Below are 14186 nucleotides of genomic sequence, written 5' to 3' on the forward strand. Positions count from 1 at the left end.
AAAACCCAATGAAAATAGTGGGGGCAGAGGAGGTATCAGCAACTATCCACTTCACCCGTTCCTGATGGCAATCTGATTGTAAGAACCAAGTAGCCTTTACATCCCTTGTCCAATAACCCCTCACTAGGGACTGTACCCCAAGGAAATAATGTGAGTGGGAAAGAAAAGAAAAAAGTCAGTGATGGGCTTCCCTGGTGGCGCAGTGGTTGAGAATCTGCCTGCCAATGCAGGGGACACGGGTTCGAGCCCTGGTCTGGGAAGATCCCACATGCCGCGGAGCAACTGGGCCCGTGAGCCTCAGCTACTGAGCCTGTGCGTCTGGAGCCTGTGCTCCGCAACAAGAGAGGCTGCGATAGTGAGAGGCCCGCGCACCGTGATGAAGAGTGACCCCCGCTTGCCGCAACTAGAGAAAGCCGTCGCACAGAAACGAAGACCCAACAACACAGCTAAAAATAAATAAATAAATAAATAAATAAATGTATTAAAAAAAAAAAAAAAAGTCAGTGATACCAAGACATTCACAGCTGCACTATTCTTTAAAGAAAAAAATCAACAGCCCCCAAAGCTGGACAAGAAGATCCCAAGTGGCTGGTAAGTCAATGGGATCTAGAAGTGGTTCCAAGGGGGAGTTTTGCATCCAGAACACCTGGGCGCAAGTCTCAGGTCCTCCACTAGTTCAGTGACCTTAAACCTCTCGATGCTTCAGTTTCCTCACCCGTAAAGTGAGGGTATTACTAACTCCTGCCTCCAAGAGCTGCTGCAAAGCTTGAATCAGGTCGTGGATAAAGCCCTGGGCTTGATCTGCAGAGATGCCCTGTCACTGTTAGCTGCAGTCAACTGCACACTCTTTCTGCTGACATGCTCTAGGAGACCAGGGAATAAAAAGGAAACTGATGGAGGGTGAGCCAAGGAGCTCCCTGTGACAAAAGGTGAGCAAGGTACAGAGCCAAAAAAAAGGAGGGGAGCTACCCCAAGTCTGGCTGAGAGCGGGAAGCAGACCTTTCATGCCACCTGCAGGGCAGACCCAGGCCAGCAGGAGAGGGTGAGCAGGACAGGGAATTCCCGTATCCCCGATGAGGACCAGTGCAGAGTGAGAACAGAACAGCGACTCCTCCCTCACCACACGCCACACCCACCCACCACCAACATACCCCGGGTCTGTGCCCTCTGCCCCTAGCCCCAGCTTTGCCCCTGGACCACTGCATCAGCCCCTCACTCACCCCCTGCCTCCCGACCCCCCACACAGCAGCCAGCATATTATGTCACACACCCCCTGCAGGGGACCCAGCAGGGCCTCCCAGAGCCATTATCCTATTGGATTAGGTTAAGATAGGTCCTGCTGAGAGACAGAAAACCCAAATAACGGCAATGGAAGCAAAGACAGAGCTTGTGTAACTTTCCCTTCGAGGGTGCCCCGGGGGCTGAGCCATTCAAGGCTGGCTCGGCCACACTGCCCAGGACGCCTTGGGGGACCAGGCTCCTTCTGTGGACCCTCTCCCGGGGAGCCCCTCATCATCACTCCTCGGGACAGCCTCTGAGCTTGAGGCGCCAGAGGGAGAAAGAATCAAAAAAGAAGGGGAAAGCTGGCGCTGGGAGGAGACTGGGGGCTATCACATGACATTTTTCTTTTGACCCATTGGCCAGGACATGCTCACATGGCCAAACCACACTGCAGGGCATGTTGGGAAATGTAGTCTTTTTTTTCTTGGCAGCCATTTTATCATGGAAGAAAGGGAGAGTACATATTAGAAGATATAAGAACAGATATTAGAAGACAACTAACATAAAATCCAGATTCCCCCAGGCCTGCCTCCCAGCCTCAAGCCTGATCACTCCCTTCCTCCACCTCCTCACCCTCATCATCTGTCCTTACCTGGAAGGCTTTCCTGCCCACTCTTCTCCCGGCTAAATCCATCCTGTAGGTCTGGATCCTCAGAGTAGGCTTCAGGTCCCCACTCCCAGCACTAGTGTGAATGTGGTCCCCGCTGCTCTCTCCTAAGGCACCCACACTTCCACCGTGGTGCCCCACATTCAGCGGCTACTCACACAGGTACCTGGTCCACCGGCTGGAGCTCTGGGCCGTTATCTTGGTGAGGGAAGGCCTGCCCTCTGGTCCTCCTGCACCCCAGCTCTGCGTGACGCCGGCCCACGGCAGTCCCCCACATGCCCTGGTTGTAGGAGTCCACGCGGGGGACCATCTCCAGCTCTCAGACTCCAGCATCCAAGAGAATCATGAGGGGCGGCACCGTGCGTGGGTTCCCCCCAGGGTGTGGCTCTGCAGATGGGGGGAAGGGCCCAAGAATCTGCACCCCGCAGTCCTCACTGCCTCACCCCAGAGGAGTCTGCTGACAGCTCTGTGACGCTGGGGATCGCCTGATGAGAATCCTTCTCGCCAGCCGAGCAGAGTCCTAGGTAGGACCGCCCTCAGCAGGTCAGCAGCTGAAGACAATTTAAACCAGGATGTACCAATGACTCGGCACCTCCCGTCAAATTTCTCATGGGCACCTCCAACTGGACGTGGCCAAAATAGAATGTTCTGCCCTCAACCTGCCCTCTGACCTCTGATCGTCCAATGGGATATACGCAAGACACTATCACCCTGGCTGCCCAGGTGGGAAACCCAAACGTCTCCCTTGATTGCTCCCTTTCCGTCTCCCCAACATGCAATCTAGAAGCAAATCCCTCCAGGAAAACCTCCAAACTCCCTCTGCTTCTGTCACTTGCACTGCCACCACCCTGGTTTAGACACCAGCAGTCCCCTCCCTGTGGAGCACCCAGCCTCCCTTCCTTTGTCAGGTTGACTGTCCTGCAAATGGAGCAGCTTGTGTGTTCTTTTTTTTTTAATGTTAAATCAGTTTATGTCACTCCCGTGTTTAAAAAACCATCCCATGGGGGCTTCCCTTGTGGCGCAGTAGTTAAGAATCCGCCTGCCAATGCCGGGGACACAGTTTCAAGCCCTGGTCTGGGAAGATTCCACATGCCACAGAGCAACTAAGCCCGTGCGCCACAACTACTGAGCCCGTGTGCCACAACTACTGAAGCCTGTGCACCTAGAGCCCGTGCTCCGCAACAAGAGAAGCCACCGCAATGAGAAGCCCGCGCACCGCAACCAAGAGTAGCCCCCGCTTGCCACAACGAGAGAAAGCCCGTGGGCAGCAACGAAGACCCAATGCAGCCAAAAATAAATAAATAAATAAATAAATAAATAAATAAATAAATAAATAAATAAATAAATAAATAAATTTATTAAAAAAAAAAAAAATCCCATGGCATCCTCCCTGCACTGCACAAGAATGCCAGGCTCCGTACAACAGCCACACGCCCCAGGACCTGCTCTGCTGCTCTCCCACCTGCCCCAACCCACTCCTCTGGCTGGCGACCCCCAGAATCACTCCCTCACAATCATCCTCTCACCAGGCCCTGGCCGACCACCGATCTGGTGCTGCCCCCTCCTACACACCCCCCAGACAGATGCTCCATCTCGTCTCCCAGCTTTATTTCTTTCTGGTGACTCTATTTTACTGTTTTACTTGTTTATTCATTTTATTTTGTGTGTCCCCAACCGTGATGAAAGAAGCCAAGAACACCGTTTATCTCGTTCACTGCTGTGTCCCCAGGACTTAGAACGGGGCCTGGCTCACAGAATGTGCTTCATAGGTAGTGAGAGAGACAGAGACAGAGAGAGAGAGAAAGTGAGTGAGACAGAGACAGAGAGAAAACTGCACAATGAACTCAGGGGTCCCTCTCCCGCACCACACTCCCCATGAGCACAAGGTAAAAAGGGAGGCCCCCCTTCTGACCACCTTGTTGATGAACTCCAACAATGAGATTGCCCATGCCTGTACACCCCTCTGAGGCTCCCTGGGGCCCGAGAAGGAGGGCACAGCAGGTGCTAATCCAGGCCATCAGGTTGGATCTCTGCCCGCCCCATCCCAGGAGCCCCCTTAACACAGGCAGGGAGGGGAAGAGGCACTCCCCCAAGCTGGGACTCCCTGTGGACAAGGCCAGCCGCCTGGACCCTGGACCCCGGTCAGCCCACCCCACAGCCCTGGCCCAGGCAGGCCTGAGACCCACGTACCCCAAAGGCCTCCCCAAAGTATGGTCTGGAGGAGGGGCTCCCATCCAGGTGCTCTGGGAGCAGAGTAAACAGGGCACAGGGACGGAGAGTTACTATGAGAGCTGGGGTGGGGACACAGGCTTTCCCAATGGAGTGGGTCCGTTCTGCTCTCCAAGCCTCCGGGAATGGTCCCCATGCTTCCCGTAAAGACACTTATGCACGAAGGGGGCAGGGCATGGAGCCCAGAGGGATCCGCTGGCAATAAAGGCAGATGCGCATGAGGGCCGGGCAAGGACACGTGGCCGGGGGCCACTCTCTAAAGCACAGGTAAGTGCACAGTTTCATTTCAAAGTTGCACAGGATAAGACTTGCCCAGTGACCCTGGGACTTTGCTCTGCTGCTCAGCAGGAACCTGCCTGGGTCCTTGCATGTCTGCAGAACCCATCATGGGAAGCCCGGCTGTCCTCCTCGCCGTGGCTCTGGCCACCCTCCTGGTTCCAGCGTCAGGGGCACCCATCCGCGGGCAGGGGTCCCGGAACAAGCTGCTCCTGGTGAGCTTCGATGGTTTCCGCTGGAACTATGACCAGGATGTGCACACCCCCAACCTGGACGCCATGGCGCTCGATGGGGTGAAGGCTCGCTACATGACTCCGGCCTTTGTCACCATGACCAGCCCCTGCCACTTCACCCTGGTCACTGGTGAGTGTTGGCCTCAGGTGGGGCTTGGGGGTGGGGGGAGAGCTGAGAAACCAGGGAACCAACAAAGGGAACCGAGCACATGCATGGAGCCCTGACCCATGGGGCTCATGGTGCCGGAGACCGAGGAAAGACCAAGGAGGGAACACTGTCACTGGGCAGACATGGCACGGCCAAGGGGGCGGTCAGCAACCCTTACCGTTGGTGGCAATGGATAGAAGGCAGATAAAAACACCTGGGTGTCTCAGTTTAAATGGTGATCGCAGCCAGGGTGGCAACCTGGGAGGGCTTCTGGTGGAGGTGAGGGTGGCCAGGACTCAGAAAGGCAGGAGAGAGGAGCCTGAGGCTCTTTCCACTGCTCACCCCTCTCAGCCACCCTCGAACCCGCTATTGCTCTGTTTAGGCTAAAAGCCTAAAATCCAGGTGTCACAGGGCCACACTCCCTCCGGAGGCGGTAAGGAAGGATCCTTCCTGCCTCTCCCAGCTTCTGGTGGCCCAGGCGTTCCTCGGCTTGTGGCCACAGCTCTCCAATCCCTGCCCCCTTGTCACATGGCCATCTCCCCTCTATGTATCTCTCCTCTTCTTATAAGGACACCTGCCACTGGGTTTAGGGCCCACCCTGATCCAGAATGCCCTCATCTTAACAAAACCAGTTACATCTGCAAAGACCTTATTTCCAAACAAGGTCACAATTGGAGGCTCTGGGTGGACACAACTTCGGGGCACGTCATTCGTTACAGACGGCTTATTCTCACACCAGCATTCCCATGCCCACAGCCCCTTCCACGCACAAACGGGGGCACCTGGTGCTCCCTTTTGCATGTCACCTCCTTACTTAACATGTCACAATGGGGATGTGGAGAAAGGAGGCGAACTCTTCATCACCCTGCCTTTTCCACCTTCTGAACTCACACACAGGCATTGCCCATGAAAAAAATAAATTGTAAAACCTGCCTCCTCTTGGTTCATTTATCTTCCTGCCTGGGATTCTATTTCATGGCTGGGCCATAATTTATTTAACTAGTTCCCTCCTGATAGCCAGCCAGGTTGCTCCCAACCTTTTGCTAAAACCAACAAGGCTGCAAACGATATCCCGGCACGTGTGTATTTGCGCCTTTGTGCGCGTTTAGCTGCAGGGTAAGCTGCTCAAAGTGGAAGCAGAATCTCTGAGTCAGAGCATGTGGCTGTGACGGCCCAGCCCGGCTCCCATGGCGGCGTGTGCTTCCCCGCTGCCCTGGCTGTTTCCTGCCCTCCCGCCACTTCCTCTACACGCCCACCCACCCCACAGGCAAATACATCGAGAACCACGGGGTGGTTCACAACATGTTCTACAACACGAGCAGCAAGGTGAAGCTGCCCTACCACGCCACACTGGGCATCCAGAGGTGGTGGGACAACGGCAGCCTGCCCATCTGGATCACGGCCCAAAGGCAGGTAATGCTGCACCCACACCCACTCGGACAGACGGGGGAAGTGGGAGGGGGACCCAGCCAACGAGGCCATGACCACGTGACATCCATGGCAGGCCCAGTACCCGCCCTGGGAGCCCGACACTCCCGGCACAGAGGGGTGTTGAGTGCGGTCCCACGGGATGTGGGAGCCCATGAGGACCCACCAGCAGCTACACAGCCTGCCCAGTCCTCCCTGGAGCCCTGGGACCCAGAGGGGTTGTTCCATCCTCCCAACCGGAGGGAAAACTGGACTTCGGTACTAGTGGGAAGGGGGCCGCGGGGAAAATAATGTGACTCCACAAAAAGGCAGGTAACAATGAGATGGCTTCGTACTGTTCCCCTCCCGCACGCCTCTCAGGGCCGGGCAGCTAATTCTAAAGAGGTGGGTCATCCTAGTGAAAAGCCCAGGACCCCAGCATCTTGCAGTGTTCTGGGCTTCCTGGCAACAAACTCAAATGAATGTTTTTCAAGATGAGCCCAGAATAAACTTCAGAGGCTACACCCACCTCATAGGCAAGGCATCCACTCATATCTGAGTCCCCTCGCTCTGGAAGGAGCTACCAGACACCAGGCTGACTTGCAGAAAGCGTAGCCAAGAACTTGGCATCTCGAGGAAGAATGGCCAGAGGGAGTAGCCGGGCAGACGGGGCATGCATGGACAGATGGCTGTGAGGACAGATGGATCTGTAAATAAAACAGCAATCGGTTTATGGAAAGACAGACGGATGGCCAGGTTGAAGGCTAGAAGGGCAGGTCATGGGCGGTGTGTGGAGGGGCCGATGGACACACGGCTGGACGAGAGTACAGCAGGCAGAAGCCGGGTTGCAGGCCGGAAGGGGAGGGCTCTTGGGGCAGCACTGTGACCTAGGGCCACAGTGTCGATGAGGATGCAGCGTATCTGGGATACTTTTATATCTACTATCTCATCAGTGCTGAGTCCACTAGGCACCTGCTCTCTCCTCTATAAAATCAGTATCAGCCTTAATAACATAAGAGCTATGAAAGGCCTTTCAGAAAATACAAAGTCCCGTGCCTGCAGTTAGGAGTAGGGATGGGTGAGTGGGCAGAGCAAGGGCAGGCGGTGAGGGCAGAAGCGTCAGCAGTTCATGACAGGCAGGGGACAAGTGGGAGGAGGCCCGTGGCACTGACACCGCCTTCCCCGGCAGGGCCTAAAGACCGGCTCCTTCTTCTACCCGGGCGGGAATGTCACCTACCAAGGCGAGGCCGTGACGCTGAGCCGGAAGGAAGGCGTCTTGCACAACTACAAGGACGAGGTGGAATGGAGGGCCAACATCGACACTGTGATGAAGTGGTTCACAGACGAGGGCCTGGACCTGGTCACCCTCTACTTTGGGGAGCCAGACTCCACGGGCCACAAGTATGGCCCCGAGTCCCAGCAGAGGAAGGAGATGGTAATGCAGGTGGACAGGACCGTGGGCTACCTCCGGGACAGCATCAGGAACAGCGGCCTGGAGAGCAGCCTCAACCTGATCATCGTGTCCGACCACGGCATGAGCACCGTCAACAAGACAGCCAGCGACCTGGTGGAGTTCCACAAGATCGCCAACTTCACCTTCAAGGACATTGAGTTCGAGCTCCTAGACTACGGACCCAACGGGATGCTGCTCCCCAAGGAAGGAAGGCTGGAGAAGGTATACGAGGTCCTCAAGGACGCCCACCCCAGACTCCACGTCTACAAGAAGGAGCTCTTCCCCAAGTCCTTCCACTACGCCAACCACCCCAGGGTCACCCCCCTGCTTATGTACAGTGACCTCGGCTATGTCATCCATGGGGTGAGTTCCTGGGGGTGCAGGTGCTTCCCTGGGCTGCTGGGTCTCTTGCCAGTTCTGTAAAAAGCACCCCCTGTTTCTAGCCAGACCCTAATTTGAGGAGTGTCAGCCACCAAAGGGACACACGTGCACTGTGTAACAGGAGTGGGGGGGGGGGTGTACGTGCATTGCATACCTGTGTGTACGTGTGTGCATATGTGTGCACGCATATATGTGTGTGTGCACATGTGTATAGGGTAAAGTGCGGGAAGATTAAGCTGTAAAAGTGACACGAAAGAGGTGAAAGCATAGAGCCCGGGGAGGCTGAGTGGGAAGCAAGACACAGAGCAGGGGAGGAAATCTGGAAAAGGAAGTACTGATGTTTGGGGCGCCCAGCGATGGAAAGGAGCCCAGCGAGCATCCTTGGGCTGAAGCTCCACCCCATTTACTTGGGGGTCTCCATTCATGTCACCGGGTCTTCGCTAAGGCTCCTTCTTTAGGCCACTGATCTTTGGGGGCTGAGAATTCAGAGAAACTGAAGATCAGAATCCTCCCCACCCCACCCCCCGACTTTGAACTCCTTCCAGGGGTCCTCTGCCAATGCAGGGCCGTGCAGAGGGTGCTGGTGGAGAGGGTGGGGTGGGCTGGGAGGGCCAGCAAGCACTCACTCGGGACCCTCCCTTCCCGCAGAGACTGAGCGTGCAGTTCAACAACGGGGAGCACGGCTTCGACAACAGTATCATGGACATGAAGACCATCTTCCGGGCCGTGGGCCCCAGCTTCAAGAGGGGCCTGGAGGCGGAGCCCTTTGAGAGCATCCACGTGTACGAGCTCATGTGCAGACTGCTGGGCATTGTGCCCGAGGCCAATGACGGGCTCCTCAGCACCCTGCTGCCCACGCTCCGGGAGGCCGGCGAGGGAGTCCTCAGCACCCGGCTGCCCACGCGCAGCTCCCAGGCCGGCGAAGGGGTCTTCAGCACCCCGCTGACCACGACCCCCTCAGGTGCACCCCTGCCCTCCACCTGCACCCATTGCGCCTCCAGGCAGTTGCAAGTGATGTGTGCTTGCACAGCTCTGACCAGGGTGCCCAGCCTGCCACTAGGTGTCGTCTTCTCTTTCCCTGTCCCTGGCTCCTGGGAACGTCTCGAGTCCCTGACATTCCCACGGCACCTGACATACTACAGTGCACTTTGCGCATCTTGGCTGCGCAGGCGGGAGAGCGGGTGGATGTGAGCAGCCTTGTTTAAGATGGGGAGGCTGAGGGCCAGAGGAGCTGGCAGTTTGCCCACGAGACAGGCCTTCCAGGTGAAGTCCACCTCCAGGTTCCACGGCCACATGAGGGCTCCTTTCTTCCTAGAGTCTTCCTCTGCCAGCCTCCCACACACACACCCTCACCCCAACCCTGACCCATCTCAGGGGCAAAGGTCACCTGTGAGCTGGCAAGGTGGCAGCCCCCGTGGGTGCCTGGCTGCAGGTGGGCAGGCCCCGCCGGGCAGGGGCTGTGAGGGGTCACACTGAAATGAGCCAGGAAGCCAATGCAGCTGGGGCAGGAGAACAAGGCTGGGGGGCGGGGGGGGGGGGTGGCTGGTGATGAAACCAGGGCGCTTGTGGGGGCAGCCTGGTGGCATCTCGCCCACCATTAAGCAGTCGGGGTGAGGGACATGCTCCCATTTCCCTCATTCACTGGCTCCTCTGACTTTCCTTAGGGTCTGCCCTCCTGCCAAGCAGCTGGCCCCCCTTGGTGACAGGACTGCTGGTGGCTGCATTTCTCCTGGTCAAGGTCGCATAATACCCACCGCTGAAGGTCAGAGGCCCAGGAGGTAGAGGGGAGGGTGGGACCATGCTCCCTGCAACTCCAGCTGACGCCCCCACCCTGTCAGTCCTCGGGCGCCCAGGCAGCCCCTGCCAGCCTCTCTGCTCTAGACTCGGAGCAGGTCTTTCTAAAGCAGACAGCCCAGACGGAACTTCCCCGGCCCCTTCCCTCCCGCCTGCAATGTCTCTGTTCTCCCTGGGAGCGAGGGAAGCCACAGTGGGTCAGGTCTGGGAGGAGGACTGCAGGGCAGTGTTCCTGGAATACGCGGGAAGCCAGCTCGGAGGACTCAGCTTGCTGCTGACTGACAGCCCCTGGCCAAAGCAGAAGCGGGTCACTCGTTCTTTCTAAAACTATGCAGCGGGAGTCCGCTTGGTGTTAGGCTCTGGCCTGGGCTCTGGGGACACACAGTGAACCCTGGAGTTGGTAATTTAGGGGCCAGGGAGGGCAGATAGTACGAAGAGAACAAATACATACCCAATAATGGCAGAGAGCAGGCCATAGAGAGGGTGGGGGAGAGGGGACTGCTGTTTAGGTCACCTGGCCTCGCCTGGAAGAGCCTCTGCGGGGGGAGGGGGGGATGTGGGATGAGGCCTGAATGATGAGGACCAACTGGCCACACCAAGCCCCAGGGGACGAGATTCCAGGCAGGGAAGAGCAAGAGAGAGGCCCTGCGGTGGGACTTGCTCCTGTGCTTCTGGGAAAGAAAGGAAGCCAGCGTGCTCAGCGGCTGGTACACAAGCATGGGTACGCGATGGGCTTCCATGGGAAGGCCCTGGGGGAGCCCCCAGCTGAGGTCACGCAGGGACGTGCCGTGGTCTGACATGAATGATTAAATGGCACACTAACTGCCAGGCAGGAGCACAGGAACAAGAGCAGGTACGGCCAGTGAGGGGGTCACTCAGGGGTCCAAGCAGGACATCTCAGTGGCAGGGTGGAGATGGGCCAAAATGGACAGATTCAAGATACCTTTAAGGGTATACCTGACCTCCAAGGTTTATGGATAGATTGTGGAGGATGGAGGGTGAAGATGGAGAGATGAAGGCTGAGTCTGAGGTTCGGGGCCTGAGCTGCCCAATGAAGGACAGAGCCACTTACGGAGATGTGAGGAGGCTAGAGTCATTCTGCAACCCCATGCCCCACCTTCACCCACCCTGTGCCCTCCCAGGTCCAGCTGAGGGTCAGGAATTCCCACAGGGGCCCTCCTCAGACTCCGCCCATCATGGGTGCCTCTGTGCTCCACCCTGCCCAGCCGAATTCCCTCTATCCCTCCCTCCGAGCACGTCTGCTTCATCTCCTCCACCAGACCCGCCTTTCCCCTGCCCCATCCCTTCTTCCCAACCCAACACACACCTGTTCTTCCAGGTCCACCTCTTCCAGGAAGCCTCCAGAAGCTGGCCACAGGGCCTGAGCCTGCTCCTGCTGTGATGGTCTACTGGACACGGATGGGCCTGTCTCCTCCGTAGACCTGGGACCTTGCCTCCCTGACCCTACAGCCCCAGCCCATGCTTGGCCATGATGGTGCCGGCACTATGACCTGCCCAGGTTAGACCTCCGGAGGCACAGGTCCACTCACCGGTCCATGGCTCCCAGACTCGCAGGACGCCCCCACTCCTTCCCTCCCCCTCCCTCTCCTTCTCACCCCCCTCTTCTGCCACCCCACTTCCTCTCACCACAGAACGGTCCCAGGCGGGTGCCACCATCTGTGGCCACGGGGGCGGGGGTGTGTCGGGAGCCCGCTCGGGAAGGCGCTGCAGGCCTGGTGGTGGTCGAGCTATAGGACCAAACCCTCAGATGCTCGGACCTCAACCTCCACCTCCGATGGGCGGCGAAGAGGCTCTGCCTGGAGCTCCCAGTCCCAAGTCCACATGCCTCCAGCCCAGGGGCCATCTCCATCAGGGCTGACCAGGTCCTGCACCCAGGCCACCGGGAGGGTACCGCCAGGCAGAAAGCATGGATGGGAATAAAGGACCGGGCTGGTCGTTACTAAAACGCAGTGACCAATGTGGGTGTGACCTTTTATTCTAAAGCCTGCTGGTTTCTTACAGCCTTCCCACTTGGATCCAGTGTATAATAAACTCCTAATTCCTTAGGAGGCTGACAAACACAGGGGAACCCACTCATTCTTGTTGGGGATGGGCCCTAGAGGGACAGCCAGCAAGAGGTGGTAAAGGGTGGGCTCCCCGTTAAAAAGGAAAGGGGGGATGAGAACTGACAGGGAACCAGAATCTCTATGCCACATTGTTCAGCAAAAAAGAAAACACTGCAAACGGTAGAATGCCACTGGGGCAGGGAGAAAGGAGGGATAAGTCTAGACATAAGACATGTCCCTGGACAATTTTCAAGAAAGGGTGAGCATTGACTGGCTCCAGAGAGGGGACCTGGGTGGCCAGGCCAGGAGCAGGGAAGACACTGTCCGCCACCTAGTGCCTTGGACACTGTCAGTACTGAGCCATTTCAAGGACTGTGCATTCACAACTACTTTCAAGAGCAAAGACTTTGGAGTCAGACCAACTCCTGCTCCAGTCTGTCCCCACCCACAAGCTGTGGCCTTAGGGGGGTAGCTTACCTCCCCCAACCTCAGTTTCCTCATCTGAAAAAAATGGGATGATAAGGAGGTGCCTGCCTCCCTGAGATTACCCCAGGATGAAGCACCGCGGCAGGTGCTTCATAGATGGTAGCCATGGGAATGATTAAAACCCTACTGTGGGAGGTGCTGAACTTGTCAAATTCAGCTCTTTTTCTTTTTCTTTTTAATATATTTATTTATTTAATTTTGGCTGCTTTAGGTCTTCGTTGCTGCTTGCGGGCTTTCTCTAGTTGTGGCGAGCGGGGGCTACTCTTTGTTGCAGTGCACAGGCTTCTTATTGAGGTGGCTTCTCTTGCTGTGGAGCACGGGATCTAGGCGTGCGGGCTCAGTAGTTGTGGCGCACGGGCTTAGTTGCTACGCGGCGTGTGGGATGTTCCCGGACCAGCTTTCGAACCCATGTCCTCTGCATTGGCAGGCAGATTCTTAACCACTGCACCACCAGGGAAGTCCCAAATTCAGCTCTTAAACAAATAAATCCAGCTGTAACAATGGGAGACACACTCTTTGAAGGACAGGTTTGTCAGGATCTGCCTATTTATTCCTCACCTATGAATCCCCCCTCTCCCTTCCCCGGGCCTCTTGCTTCTACCTGCCGCTTGAGCTTCATCTCCATCTGCAGGATCCATTCATCCCAACCTGCCCTCCATAGCTGCCTAACCACCAGCCTGGAGCTGGAGTCCTGCCTGACCGGAAAGGCCCTGCGGCTCCCTGGCCCTGCCTCCCATAGTTGTCCTGGAAGGACAACCCCGCCCCCACTGCCTGCAGCCATACCAGGATACCCAGACCCTCCTGCCTGCCCGTACCACCTTCTGACTCCGGACAGGCCCAAATCAGGCTGGAGGAGACCAGTGGGTTACCCCTATACATCCACGTCCACGGAGCAGTGAGTGTTCACAGGTGCCGGCATAACAACCACGACCCCTGGGTTTCCAAGAGACACCCAACCTTTAACTGAGAGCCCACAATTATCATGGTCAGCCTACCCTACTTTCCAGGGATGGGCCAACAGATACGCTGAGAATCACTCTTGATTGGCTCTTTCAAACAGAAAAGAGAAAGAGAGAGAGAAAAGAGAGAAAAATAATCTGGTCTGTCCCACATTAAGTATTCTGCTAGTACAGATGTCTGGCGTCACCAGAGCACCCAAAAACAGTCCAGGCAGTTGACTGACCTACTGAATAAGCTTCCTGCATCGGGAACACAGGAGCTAAGGCAGGCAGTGAACTGTGGGCTATTTCCCATCTGTGCAGCTGGGGGTGGACCGGGGGCAGGGGCACTGCCCTGAGCAGCATGGCGGGTTCAAACAAGCTCCTGAACTCCAACATTCACTAACTCAACACTCTGCAGCCCTGGGCAAGTTCTCACATCTGGGTCTCAGTTTCCTCACCTGTAAAATCAGGACCAATAGCAGTACCTGTCTCATGGAGTGGGCCCGATGACTGAGTTAATGTTTGCAAACGGGGCTTCCCTGGTGGCGCAGTGGTTAAGAATCTGCCTGCCAATGCAAGGGACACGGATTCGAGCCCTAGTCCGGGAAGATCCCACATGCCACGGAGCAAATAAGCCCGTGCACCTCAACTACTGAGCCTGCACTCTACAGCCCGTGAGCCACAACTACTGAGGCCCACGTGCCACAACTACTGAAGCCCGCGCACATAGAGCCTGTGCTCCACAACAAGAGAAGCCACTGCAGTGAGAAGCCTGCGCACCACAACAAAGAGTAGCCCCGGCTCACCACAACTAGAGAAAGCCCGCGCACAGCAACGAAGACCCAATACAGCCAAAAATAAATAAATACATTTATTAAAAAAAA

At 56.5% G+C, this 14186-nt stretch overlaps 1 protein-coding gene across 1 annotated transcript; it reads left to right on the forward strand.

Annotated features, from left to right (window-relative positions):
* The first annotated feature begins 4503 nt into the window (after nucleotides 1-4503).
* On the forward strand, nucleotides 4504-9206 carry ENPP7 (ectonucleotide pyrophosphatase/phosphodiesterase 7). The gene is made up of 4 exons (XM_059908429.1): nucleotides 4504-4756; nucleotides 6042-6187; nucleotides 7371-7997; nucleotides 8664-9206. The coding sequence occupies exons 1-4, from the start codon at nucleotides 4504-4506 to the stop codon at nucleotides 9204-9206; spliced, it is 1569 nt and encodes a 522-aa protein (XP_059764412.1).
* Nucleotides 9207-14186: the final 4980 nt, after the last annotated feature.

The sequence above is a fragment of the Balaenoptera ricei genome, chromosome 20 (assembly GCF_028023285.1).
Source record: "Balaenoptera ricei isolate mBalRic1 chromosome 20, mBalRic1.hap2, whole genome shotgun sequence".
NCBI classification, from domain to species: domain Eukaryota; kingdom Metazoa; phylum Chordata; class Mammalia; order Artiodactyla; family Balaenopteridae; genus Balaenoptera; species Balaenoptera ricei.

Bases quoted from the DNA above. Each gene is read 5' to 3' on its own strand.
- ENPP7 (XM_059908429.1), top strand. From the start codon at position 4,504: ATGGGAAGCCCGGCTGTCCTCCTCGCCGTGGCTCTGGCCACCCTCCTG. The intron at 4,757-6,041 runs GTGAGTGTTGGC...CCCACCCCACAG, and splicing joins CCACTTCACCCTGGTCACTG to GCAAATACATCGAGAACCAC. The intron at 6,188-7,370 runs GTAATGCTGCAC...CTTCCCCGGCAG, and splicing joins GGATCACGGCCCAAAGGCAG to GGCCTAAAGACCGGCTCCTT.